This window comes from Zonotrichia leucophrys, chromosome 1 (genome assembly GCF_028769735.1).
Source record: "Zonotrichia leucophrys gambelii isolate GWCS_2022_RI chromosome 1, RI_Zleu_2.0, whole genome shotgun sequence".
NCBI classification, from domain to species: Eukaryota; Metazoa; Chordata; class Aves; order Passeriformes; family Passerellidae; genus Zonotrichia; species Zonotrichia leucophrys.
In genome coordinates, this window is record NC_088169.1 from 9,301,934 (window position 1) to 9,316,076 (window position 14,143).

Below are 14,143 nucleotides of genomic sequence, written 5' to 3' on the forward strand. Positions count from 1 at the left end.
ACCATTGGAAATGTTATGGTTCCACCCTGATGGTAGTGGTAGGTGTTGGATAGAAGCAGGAACCTGAATTTGGACAAATTAAGTTTGTGTCTGTGCGACAGAGCAGGGGCAGTTCATGCTTAAATTGATAGATTTGTCTGGTGACTTGGTAGAAAGCACCTTAATCTGGATGTTAAAGAGCTGATGAAAGCTGATCTGGAAGGGCTGAAAAAGGGTTTGTGAAAGGGATGATTGTTGTTGGTTTTGTTATGGACTAATGCAATGGAAAAGGAATTAAATATTTATTATGTAAAAATAATCCTGGTTTAGAGCATTGTATAGGGGACATGGACATGACTGAGAAAAGATAATTTGTTGACAATAAATAGTAACTGAAGCAAGGATGGAAAAGTCAGGGAGACATTTTTCCTCTCTACTTCTGAAATGGAGGACACTTCTCATAGGAGAAGAGGAGCCCCTGTATTTTTCTCTCTTTCCCACCAAAATAACTCCTGACTCCCCTCACATCCATTCCCAGTCTTTCAAAGTGACCAGACTGCAGAGAAGTACATGCCATGGCACTCTCATTGGTGCTAAAATGAGACTCAGCTGAAATGGAGACAGGATGACACAGGCAAAAAATGCAGGCACTGGGCCAGGTAGGGCTGCCCCTGGCAGTTGAGATCAGGGATCAGGAAGTGATCAGAGCACAGCAGAAAAGGGATGGGAGCACAACAAAGGCGGGTAGGGATGGTGACACAAAGGAACAGGGTGGTTTCAAAGATTTACAATACTGGGAAAAGTCTAGGGGGGAACTAACAATGGCCCTGTTAATGAAAACTGAAGACAGCTTAAATCATTAATTTCATCCTGCTACTTAATATATTATTTGAGGCATATCCCATGAATGGCAAATTCCAGAGACTTCACTGGGGTGAAGTAACCATCATCAAGTTAACTTGAGTGTTTTAAGTTTTTAAGGTTTGACCTATTTTCTTATCTCAGGGGAATACTGATTTGATAAGTCATGTGCTAGATTCAAATGTGCAATGAATTTTGTAATAATTCTGTTCGTAAAAATGTGAAAAGAAGAGATCAGAGCTCCCTCTAGAGCACAGAACATGTTGTTGAACCAGCTATCAGTTTGTTTATAACATCCCCTCCTCTTCGGTTTTAATTCTTAGCTTTAAAACCAGAAAAACCAAAACTTGCTGTTTGTGGAAGAAACCACACCTTAGTTTACACAGGTATGTAACCTTATTTCATACATATTCAAGATGCATTTCTTCCTTTGCTTTCATGCAAATCTACATTAGGAAGATGTAGATTTGTAGAAGTGTTGAAGAAAGAAAAAAAAAAAGGTCTTCTAGAACTCAGGAGTTTGACATCCAATTCTTAGAATTCAGAATTTTTTAGAATTTTGAAATTCATTCTGAGCAAATGCATCTATTAACTAATGTTAGATAGTAGTTTCCTAGTAATAGACATATGGAAAAATTTCTTGCTGGCATATGAGGTGTGGTTAACAATTATGAATATTTTCTTTAAGCCCTGTAATAATATGTTGTTATTTTGATATACATCTGTACTCAAATTTACCTTTGATAAATAGTCTTTATCAGTTTGAAGTTACATATTTGAATAAATATAATAGAACTGAATGTTTTCAAGTCTTCACATTTTCCTGCATTTTTGGTTACACACCATAGTCTGCTTTTTCAAGACAAGTTGCTTTATTAAGCTATAAATAAATAAACTGTAAATATGAACTTAAAAATAAATTTGTAGAGACACAGAATACAGAGAATTTATGAAGGCTCTTGTCATGCTTCTATGATTTATGTCATGGAATAGCCATCTCTGTGGTTGCAATCCTTTAGCTTTCAGCAATGTTGTAAAGAGGATTGTTTGATTATTAGGAGGTTTATATACATGGAGACCCTGAACACTGTAAATAAGATTGTTAGAATAAAATAGAACAAATTAATAACAATTGAGTATACAAGTTTACACCGGGTAAATATTAGTCACCTTTGGTGTACACACTGGCTAGGTAATTTGTGGCCATTATATGTCAGATTATTTATCACATTTCTGTCTGGGTTTCTGTTAATAATAGGATATATCTGTTTCTTTACAGGTGAGCACTTTAGATGTGAAACATACTAAAATTAAAAGTATAAATCTCAAAGTTCTCTAAAGTTGAAGATATCTGTCATCAGTGTTAAATTCAAGATTCTAGAAAAACCACCTGGTTAATTAAATTTGAAGTTATTTAAATATTAAAATAAGTAAAATATTTCTAATAAAAAAACTGAGTAGAAATATATTTCATTCACAATACTCAAAACTATCAAGATATTAATTTGTTTAATTTACGTACTAATACAGCTTCAGTTTTTCTTCTATGTGTCATCATGCACCCTTTTCCTCCTACTTTATCTCAAAGTATACATTATTTGTGGAAGGAGCTGCTTCTGGTTGCTAGGGCTACTGGTAGTCATTTTCTCAGAGCTCTGGCAGAACTTTCAATCGCATTTACTTTTATATCAGTCTCCAGAATAGTAAGAAATGCAGTAAGGTCTTTAGGAAGTTCTGCTCCAAGTGTGTGCAGGAAAACATTGCTAGCTGCAACAGAAACTGCTAATTTCAGCTGGAGGGTGTTTTAGGGCAATAGAGCCTAATGTTTTTGTGATGTTTTTTCCATTGAAAATTAAATCACTTGTTCTGCTTTCTTCTTTCTCTGTATTACGTGTGCTTTTCTGTATGCAGAAAAAGGAAATGTCTATGCTGCTGGAGGTAACAGTGAAGGCCAGTTGGGATTAGGTGACACAGAGGAAAGGACCACATTCCATTTAATTAGATTTTTCACCAATCAGCACAAGATCAAGCAACTATCAGCTGGGTCATACACCTCAGCAGCAGTAACTGGTGAGAACCAATGCTAATAAAATCTATTTATATGTGTCCAGCCTGGTTCCAGGAAGACACTTAATCCAGCGTTCTGTCTGTATATGTGGGTGCATTTTCTATCCTCTCTGTCTTCTTTCCTTGGTAGCCACAGTCATTTTTTGTCAGTCAATTTCCTATTTTAACAGTTTGGTAAGGGGTGTGTGTCTCAATAACCTCTTAGAGTTTTTGTGAAGGTTTAGTAGAAATACTTACAGAGGACGAGTGGTATGAATACCCTCAAAATGGAAAAAAAGTCTTCAGTTTATTTCCAGGGAAAGCAGCAGCAAAACATGAATCCTATGAAGACTAAGTATCTTTAATTCCATCTGTTACTGCAGCTATTGCAGTCCATTGGTTCAGGCTGCACTGCTGTGTCTTTCCTTACTAATTCTGGGAGAGGCTAAGCCTCTCACCTGTTTCTCAGGTGGCAGAATTATACCAATTATATATCACAACATGCTGAAATCCACACAGTTACAATACTTCCAGTCAGTGGATGGGTGGTCCTTTATTACCCTATAATGCAATTTTTCATGTCGTGCTGTAAAGCAGTTTTTTCTGTACCTGTTCAGGGTAAGTTATTGAGGCTTTAATTTCAGAACTTGAGAGAGATGCTAGCCTGCTTGTTTGGTTTTTGGGGTTTTTTATGCCAATTGCTGATATTTTCCTGAGTTTTTTTGATTTTTGGGACAATTTTGAATTATTTTAACTCCTAACACTACCTCAGTAGTACTGTAGGTGGTACTTTTTATTCACAACTTATTTACCACCAATAAGAAATACACATACATACATAGAGAAGACTTTATAAGATTTTATCTCTTCTAGAAGAATCTACAGACTTTTCATGTTGTTCACTGCCTTTTTTTTTTTTTTTTTTCTTTTACTATTGCCATTGGTCTTTGTTTCAATAGAAGCTGGTCTTAATAAACCTGGAACATCTACTGTTGTAGTTTAAGGAGGGCAAAATGAAGCTGGTCAATATAACCACCTGTGAGGGGAACTGAAAGATAAAGCATGAATAAGTGGGATGCCTACAAAAGTCAGAACAGAGAATAAGTTTGGAAGAATGAGAAAGGGGTGACTTACACCTAGGAATGAGAAGATGCCTTAAATTCACTGTAATATTTTCATACTGACCTCTGGCAACTGAATTGTCTCACTCAGTCTTCCTCTATCTGAAGGAATGTTTTTTACACAGTATTTTTTCTGTTGGTCTTTATGGCCTAATGTTGGTTATGTGTAAGTGTTCTGGGTCACTTTTGAAAAGCTTAGGAAAATCCCTCCTATTTCCAATTCCTTTTTGCATTGAGCTAAATTATCATTTATATCCTTGAGATCATGACATTCACTGGTATCATATGGAGAGTTTCTGAAATACTCTTCAATAAATGGATTAACTTTTTATTAATTTTTGTTTTAAATCTATTAACTATCTGTATCTTCATTGTAGAGGATGGGCAGCTCTTTGTGTGGGGTGATAATTCAGAGGGGCAGATTGGCCTGGCCAGTGAAGCCTCTGTCTGTGTCCCCTGCAAAGTGGATATTGGAAAACCTGTTTCCTTTGTATCCTGTGGATATTATCATTCTGCCTTGATTACAGGTAAGAGAATGGGAATAAAGGTTCATGGAGACAAGACAGTGGTTTTCAAATAGTTGTTTGAAACTTGATACCCTATAGTTGTTAAAAACTATAAGCCTCCTATGTAGAGAAAAAACTTGCAGACAATTTTCTGCATTTGCACATTGTTGTGTAAAAGTGTATTAGAAAGAATGAAATATCTTATTACAGTTTGTTTTCATAAAGGTTATTTCTTATATTGTGGATTAAAACCATGGTTTCAAAAATCCAACTTTTTTTGAGTTTTTTCTTGTTTTGGTGCTCAAATAATCAACTTTATCTTCTCTAGAAATACCAATATTGAACTGAGATGCTATTTTATGAGGAAAAATTAATCCTGTTAGAAGTAAAAGATTGTTGTCCAAGTTTGTTTTTTGGTCTTAAATGTAAGTTTTGAAATCATTTAAACTGGCAGTATGTGATAGAGGAGAAGCAATGCTGCAGTGAGCTGTTGTCTGATCTCCAAACCAAACCACCTCCCTATTGCTTTCCACCTCTCTCTTCCCAGCTCTCCGTTGGTTTCCAAAGTGAAGATTCCACTCACCTTTTAATAATGCCAGTATGGATGAATGATCAGCCAGTATTGATGGCATTATGTATGAGCAGCTATGAATTCCTCTCAGCCATATAGATTTACATTATTAAACTTTACTGTTTGGTCCCCTTAGAGTAATTAAAGATTTCAAAGGATCGATAGTTTTGATTGTAAAGCTTTTAATGGGTACCCAGGAGCTATTCCATCAGATACCTTTCCCAGATTACTTGATAAATGTTACTTTTCCACATACAATATCTTTATTGCTCTCTGAGAACATGCTGTTAACAGAATGAGAGCTTGCTACCGTGGACAAATATTAATTAGGTGTTAGGCTGGTAGTGTGCAATTTTTTATTACAAATACTTTATTGCAGTAAATGAATTAAGTGTCTGGGACTGATCAGGACCTCAGCATCTGTTAGGAAAAACACAGCTTCCTGGACTCAGAATAAATGGTGGAATAAAAAGATGCTTGCTTCAAGGTTGTAGTAGTAATGTGTGCATCTCTGCCTTTGAGCCAAGAGCTGAGGGTTCAGGAGTGCAGCAGGATGTCACAAAAGTTCTTATTAGTAGAAGGGTTGAGGAAAAACATCTGAGAGTAAAGAGAGAACAGTGTGTGCCAAGTGCCCTAAGGAAGTGGAAACTTTTGATGGAAGGGGATAAGAAAAAAAGGCTTAGTCTTGTATCTGGCTAAGAAAAATGGAGCTTCTTAAAATATTGATAGGAAGAATGAACTGGTTATCACCTGTAAAAATGAGGAGTTGGTGAACCTATTACTACTTAAACAGGCCTGAGTATGAGGTGGAAAATCTTAATTTTTAGCCTTAATATCTGCAAGTCCTCCATGAATTCAGTCTATGTCACTGACGCTACTGACACACGCATGGTCTTGTTTGTAGTGAAAGCGTAATTTTTTTTATTGCTTTCCTTGGGCCCCTTGTCATCAGTTTTATTTGACTGATACTTCAGCTGCCATAAAAATTTAATATTGGGCATCCAAGTACTTTTGCAGAATCAATTTTCTGTTGCACTGCTGTCAGTGTGTATCTACATAGTGTTAAAAATTAGCTTTATACATTTTTTCTGAGTATACCATAGTCACAGAATGTGTTACTTACCAGTTATAAAAATACTATAGAATTACCACATTTTGATTTTTAAACATGAAATAATACACTCTGTTTAATAGTGTAACATACTTGCAGGATTTCAGACTTGGTAGATGCTGTCAGACTGAACTGATGAGCGTGGCACCATATGGCTCCCTTTCTTAATATGTTTATGTTTGACATAAGGTGTGTGCTGGCTGAAAAACCTGTTGGGAACACAGGCATATCTGGGTTAAAACTAAAAGGTGGCTCATGAGGACACTAGGAAACATAGTGTGGACACAGAGTGCCCTCTCCAGGGCAGGATGTTCATTAATAAGAGAGTATTGAATAAAAAGTAGTAAAGCATAGATGCCAGCTTTTTTTTCCTTTTAAAATGAAGTTCTTATTTTTTTTGACATTGCTGGGTTTTAGATTTTTTTAGTAGACTTTTAACTTTAAGGTGTTTAACTGCTATAAAGACAAGAGCAATGCCTCTTATAGTTCCAAAAAGTGACGACACCCTTCTTCCTTCTGCTTTCTAGAAGGCCTTCTTTGCAAACAATTTAACTGCTGAACATGTGTCACCTATATTCTGCCATGTACACATGGACTCCATTGATGCCAAAGTGGTTGTAGATTAGAAGAACAGAATAAATCCTGAATATTTTAAATAAAGAAAAAAAACACTGAATATTTTAAATAAAAAAACACACTTCTGAAATTTAGACTAAGCATATAGGCCGTTGCCTATATGCACAGGCAATGGCTAACTCAATTCCATATGCAAATTAAGAACTAGTCTGATTAATCAGTTCATATTTGTAAGATGATTGTTTTCCTCTCCTTTGCATTTGTCAAAGAGTTCCACTGAAAAGAAGTTCTTAGTCTGTAGCTTCCAGCTCTTTTCAGGATTTTTTCAGTGTGTTTTCTTTCCTTCCTTTTTGCAGGCTTTGGACATTGTGTCCCAGTGTCAGGGTTTTGCCTCAAGCAAATCAACAGAGAAATAAACTGCTGGGAGAGTGTAGCAACAATTTTGAGCACTTATACTGATCTTTACTTGACTCTCCTTTGATCACACACTCAGGAGGGGACAATTTTTCAGGAAGCATTAAGCTTGGCAAGCATGTACAGCTCATTTGTCCACTGCAGGAGATGGAGAGCAGGAAAAGCTGATGTATCTCACCACTGCTTGGCTTCTACAGCAGAATTAGATGTGTGGAGACAGAAAGGAATTTAATATATTAGACCCCTTCTAGTGTTTCCCCTGCCTGAATTGTAACTGTAATCAAGGTCAAGATAGATTCTTACTGAGAAGATGTCTTTTCATAGAATTTTGCATGTTCCTTGAATTCTTTTTTTTAATATATTTTATCATTATTTTTAAGGACTGGTTTAAGAATCATTCATCCCACAAACACTTCCGTGCTCTGAATTTCAGTGTTTGAGACAGTTTTAACCAATTTGGTCTTCATAAATATTTCTTTTCTTTTTCTTCTTCATTTATTCAAGAAATGTTAGAATTATCCAAGTCTTTTGTCCACTCATTTTTGTCCCTTATTTGCCACCAGCTAGACCTATTATCTATGCACTCAAATGCACATTTCCCTTTGAGGGACATTTTCCATTCATTTGTCCATTTTCTTGATGTGCTCCTGTGATTTTAAGTTTAGTGATACAGAAAATCACATTAGGGAAAGTTCAACGTGTGAGAGTGTGACTCATATGAGAGGAACAAATTAAATAACCAGGTTTTGTTGTGAACAGAGTGTCCTTAAAATTCAGGTGTACTCCACACAGTACATCATGTCCTCAGCATGCAGATGCACTCAAAATTTATCTGGGTTTGAGTGGGTTCTGTTCATGCTTGATTGCTATTTTTCATAGTTTTTAGACCACTATTTGCCTAAAAGGGATGTGTAATGTATTCAAAAATTGCTTTGGTAAATGGTTTTATCTGTGTTAGCTGGATTATTAAGTGGAAAAAATGTAATAAACTTGATGAGTTTGGGAGGCTTGGCCATTTGAATCTCTAATCCTCTTAATTAGATAATGATTGGATTAATTTTTTCAGTGCTATAGTGTTTAAAAAGAACTGCTGGTCTCTTCAAAGAGAACTGCATAAGTAGTTATCTCCCAAGTGCTTTTAGGTTTTTTTAAAACTTGTTTTTAGAAATATATGGCTGATTTAAGAGTACTGAAAAAATACTTACCTTCTAAAAACACAGGATTCTTTTTGTTGCTTTTTTTTTCCTTTCCACTTAGGATACTTAAAATCTCTTTTTGTCAGCAGAATGTTTTGGTTAGAGAAAACCTCACATTGCAGCTGATTTTTATCTTTTAAATTGGCTACTGTTTTAGAACAGAAAATTGGTGCTGATGCAAATTACAGCAAAGTATTTCTGCATATAGATATAAGAGCAAAATCAGAATTAAAACAGGAAATAAAACTCAACAGAGACGCTTAGGTTCATAGGTTTAAAATGTAATGAAATTTACTTTTTTGCAGCTGAGGTAATTTGTTGGTTCTTAAGAAGCACAGACAGATTGAAATGACTGCAAAAATTCTTAGAAAAGAGGTGTAGAAGAATGTAAGAGAGCCTTGAGAAGGTGAGGCTGAGGAGGGATCTCATCCCTGTCTGCAGGGAGGGTCAGGGCATGGACCAGGCTCTGCTCTCTGGTGCCCAGCACTGGGACAGGAGGAATGGACAGGAACTGATGGCCAGGAAGTTCCATCTGAACATGAGGAAGAATTCCTTCACTGTGCAGTGACCGAGCACTGGGACAGACACCCAGAGAGGGTGTGGAGTCTCCCTCCACACCCACTGGAGATATTCCAGAAATGTCTGGACACAATCCTGAGCCATGTGGTCAAGGATAACCCTGCTTGAGCAGGTTGATTTTCCATCAAAATTCTACACAAAACTATTTTCTGTTTCAGTTCAGATTCTTACCAGCAATTCTTTAGTTGACTTAAATACTGATTACAGAGGGAATTACCACCTCTCAGAAGCAGGATGTATATGGTTTTGTTTTTCCTATGGCTGCATTCCTTGCAGGCTAAATATTGTGATTCAGAATTTGCAGGGGACTCAGATCTAGCACCTTTGTGTCCCATCAAAGTGGAGTGAGGGTGAAGAGCTTGGAGCAGAAGCCCTGTGAGGAACGGCTGAGGGAGGTGGAGTTGTTTAACCTGGAGAAAAGGAGATTCAGGGGTGACCTTATCACTCTACAGCTCCCTGCAAGGTGCCTGTGCTCAGGTGGGGTTGGTCTCTTTCTCCAGGCAGCCCTGACAGAACCAGAGGACACGGTCTGAAGCTGTGCCAAGGGAAATAAAGGCTGGATATTAGGAAAAAGATTTTACAGAAAGAGTGACAAAGTTCTGGAATTGTCTGTCCAGGGAGATGGTGGAGTCACCATCCCTGGATGTGTTTAAAAACAGACTGGATATGGCACGGGGTGCCAGGGTTTAGTTGAGTTGTTAGGGCTGGGTTGGGCTCAATGATCTTGAAGATCTCTTCCAACCTGGTCATTCTGTGAATTCTGTGCTTTTCACAGCTGTTTGGGCATTATACAAATATGTTCAGCTGTAATGTTCATACGCTTTTTTGTCTTTATAATTTCTGTTTGCAGCAGTCTTGACAACCCATTCTTGCTCCTGAGTGCATGCTAGAAACCATAATTTGTTCTGTATTTTCACAGGAGATGGTGAGCTCTATACTTTTGGAGAAGCTGTGAATGGGAAACTGGGATTATTCCCTGAACAGCTGAAGAACAATAGGGTCCCACAGCCTGTACTGGGAATTATGGAAAAGGTTAATAAGGTTGCTTGTGGTGGAGAACACACTGTGGTGCTGACAGGTATGCAATTTAACTGGCTCTTCTTACAGCCCTGTAATTTAAACTCCATTCACTCTAAAGAATTTACATCCCACTGAAGTGCTGGATGCTGATCCTAGCTGGAAGGCCATTGTACACCAAGGAGGTAGAAATCCATGCACCACCCAGCTAAGGCAGGCCTGTGCTGCACTGCCCATGTCCCTTGGCTACAGGATGAACTTGGCCAGGTGATTTTAACAGAGGGGCTTCCAGACAGCTCCTGGTTGACACCACTTTCCTGTCCTTGCTTTATCTGAAACTTCAGCAGCAAGTTCCAATGTGAATTTCCTTTTTATTCAGTATAAAATGCTGAAGTTATCAGTATAAATGATGTGTAGAGTGATTTTGGATATAAGAAAATACTGTAAGAGCTCTGACTGAGGTAGCCTTCCATGGATGGAATCTGCAGAGCATGGTGGGGTCCTTTTCAATTCCACATAGCTCAGGACTCCCAGCTTCTCAAGGGACAGAAGGTTATTCATCCTGTCTTCTTTTCCTTATAGTCTTACCTCCAATAAATAACATTTTAAGAGAATTTTACATAGACTGAGTGCCTTTCTTACTGGAATTGTAATAAGGCAGCACCACCTGGTGCAACACAGATGATTGATGTTTTTTTCCTCTAAGGAGCTTGAAATTGTTATTGCAGTGAGAGGGAAATTCTAGAGGAAAGCTTCCATTCTGTAGTAAATTTAAATGCTCTTGAATATTTAGGAAGGTATGTAGGAAGTCACTTTTTGAGTAGCTTCACTATCTACTGCATGCCTGAATGGATTAAATATCTCTTATTGTGATACAGAATTTGCTTGTGCCTTTGAGCAGAATCTTTAGCATAAATATGAAACCAGTACAGACATTTGACATATTGTGCAGGTTATGAAAATCAGCAAATACAAATGTTACATATTAATTCACAGGGCCACATATATAGTACTTGGAAAATGCTGTATGTTACTGAACTGTTAAATGGTTGTCTGCCAGTGGTGACTGAGCTTTTCCAAGGCATTCATGCAAAGCAGTGCCAGCCATTTCTTTCCACAAATCCTATCCTGACCTAGAGTGGTGTAGAAGCAGGAAAGGTAAGTTGGACTTTGCCTGAAGATAGTTCAAAAAATAGCAGCTTTAGCTTGTAATGAATGTAATATGTGTAAAACTGAATAGCTTGCGATTTTTCTTCTGCCAAAATAAAAAAGCTGTAAAACCAAGATATGTATAGATATATAACCAAGATATATATATATATATATAACCAAGATATATATATATATATATATATATATATACTGGATGTATAGCTATCAGTCCTTAAATCTGTATTTTAATCTGTATTCTCTGTGGTTGTCTCTTGACAATCTTGTGGTGTGCATTCAAGGTTATGTAGCCAAACTTTCTGAAATATAAACTGAAAATCTAACTGAGGGAGATTGTGAGTGGTGTTATGCTGCAAGCCATTGGAAAGAGAAAAAGGGGAAGTGAAATGCTGGGAAAGATTATGTAGTGAGTCAAGCTGCAAGATTCTGGCTAGTTTAAAATTCCTTTGGGAAAACTATAAAGAGGAAATAGCAGTAGCTAATCCAGGAAGGAATATAAACATTTGTCTACATTTCAATGCCTTTGTCTCCCTTCTTCCACCAAGATACAGTCTTACCCTGACAGGATGGACTTGGCCATTCTATGTCACAAAATAAATTTATTTATGTGAAATCAGATTATCATTATTAGTGAAAAAATGGCCATAAATTTGGGATCAGCAAATGCATAAATCATAGCATTATTTTATGAGTTATTAAGTGAAGTTTTGTAGAAAGAATTTGATTATCGTCATTGATTATTTTTTTAACCATAAATCTGAATTCAACCAGTAGATATTTTGACTTAATGGTGTTTCATGTCATAAAAATAATCATTATAACCAATGACAACTATCGAGACTTAGAAGAAAGATACACCATCATCATTATAGTGAAATCTGTACAAGAGCTAGAACAAAGAGGAAGATAAAAATGCCATAGAAAAATGCAGTGAACAAAATACTGTAATAAGTATACATATATGTAAGATTTTCTTTCTTATGGAAATAAATTCTTTAGTAGAAGTAAGTAAGAATTTAGTGCTGGCTGAGCTGGCAGTTGATGATAAAAGTGTTGAGTGCCAGAGGACCTAGTTGAGTCATAAAAAAGAGGAAAACTATATCCTCCAACAAAATACATTTCCTGAAGATTAATAGTTGTGATAAGAGTGAAAAATCAGATAGATGTTTTTTAATGTGATTCATCTGTTATTTAAAAAGTGACAAATGTGAAATTCTGACTAAGACACTTTGAGTGAAACAGTAGAGAATATTGGCAATGTTGTATCAAATGAAAGATACTTAGTCAGAAGTGTTAACACAGAGAACATTTTCTGATTCAAAGCAAAATTTGGGAAAAGAGTTGTGAAAAGAGATAGATACCCTTACTAAAAAATTTAAGGGACTGTGGCATACGTACATTAATGGCTTTTCACCAGAAACTTCACTTGAAATTGGTCCTAAATTACATCTTATGGTGTGACCAGAAACTGAGAATTCTGATGAGATATCTTTAAAGAGGGGCAGAAACATTTACGCCTCTTTTAACCTCATTTTCATAAATTAAGAAAGTAATAAAATTTTGAAGAAACTCTGAATTTCAAGTGTCATCCTCCTTGAAAATGGGTGCTACTTGCCTTTAGTAACACAATATGTACTGGTGTGGTTTTCATCCTTTCAGGGTCTTTCCAGTTTTTCAGGACGTGACATTTCAATTCAGGAAATGAGAATTGAGTGTGTGACTATTGAATATTCCCTTGCTTCATCTATCTCATTTGACATAGCAAAAGCACAAGAGAAAATGTCATATGGAAAAACTGTTGATCATCTTGACTCATTTCTTGACATCATTTCTACTTAGAGCTTATCAAATTAGAAGAAAGCATAATTCAGTTATCTTACAGAGTATAAGGCAAGTTTCTTCCTGACTCCCATGTGTAATTAGTCTATTCCAAAGCACTTCATATGATTTCTTTTTTATGACTGTTGTCTATACTATTGGCAGTTTGTGGTGAGAACCACTGTTACCTGGGCTATTAAATCGAGATACTGCTTGGAATCTCTACAAGCATCAGAGTAACAGGTAGAAAGTATATATTAAAATAATTATTTGGGTTTTTTCCTCTGAAATTCTAAAATGACAAACTCAATTATTTTTCCCAGAGAACAAGAATTAAATTGTCAAGAGCAATAATTTAGCGAAAAGCCCAATATTTAAAAGGTTGGTTTTAGAAATGTTGAGTGTGGTATTGGAAACCATCATCTTTACAAGCTCTATTGTTACCTTTGCCTTTAATATTTGCTATTGTTCTAGACAATAAGCAGAATTGCATTTAAAAATTCTATCATGCAAAATCTTGATAGCATAAAGCTTTTCACTCCATGGCAGTCGGTCAGCCAGTCTGAGAGGATCCTGTCCTCATCTCAGATTCATTCACTCAGAGACTGAGAATTGCACCAAGTTCCCCCAATGCCTGCAGGTACTTCCTGCTGGAAATGAAAGCTGTTGGTGTCATCACTTTCAAATTAAATATGGGCAAGCAGCAATCCCAATTTGTGTGCTTTTTTCAATAAGGTGTTTTAAAAGGTAGAAAAATAATGAATCTGAATCTAAAAATTGGAAAAGAAGAAACAGATTATTTGGAGTGGCCTTAATCTCTTGCAGTTTTTTTCAGATGAGGACAGATCCTCTGGAAATAATTTTTTTCTATAGGAGGATATATTACTTCCTTTCATTCTCTGAAAGAAAGGAAGCAAAGATAGCTCTTCAAAGGAAAAAGTGAAGCAGACCTTTGAGAATAAAATGTTTGACATAAGAACATTAGTGCATTAGTATGTAAAATGTTGGATTTTTCATCTTCTGTTTCAAGGTCTTTTAAAAAGAAAAGAAAGCCAAGGCACCCTTTTGAAAGAGGACAAAAAGGATGTAAAAACTCTACCTTTTCCTGTCAGAACTCACAATTCAGACCATATAGGATTATTAGATTTTTCAAACCGTTCTTAAGTCTGTATACTATT

General features: G+C 36.4%; 1 protein-coding gene across 2 annotated transcripts in view; it reads left to right on the forward strand.

Annotated features, from left to right (window-relative positions):
- Positions 1–14,143, forward strand: part of RPGR (retinitis pigmentosa GTPase regulator) — a 54,644-nt gene that overhangs the window by 10,463 nt on the left and 30,038 nt on the right. For both annotated transcript variants that reach the window (XM_064706714.1, XM_064706722.1), the window contains exons 4-7: positions 1,164–1,226; positions 2,752–2,910; positions 4,385–4,534; positions 9,880–10,038. In XM_064706714.1, coding sequence (XP_064562784.1) covers positions 1,164–1,226; positions 2,752–2,910; positions 4,385–4,534; positions 9,880–10,038 — 531 coding nt within the window. The remainder of the gene's footprint in view (positions 1–1,163; positions 1,227–2,751; positions 2,911–4,384; positions 4,535–9,879; positions 10,039–14,143) is intronic.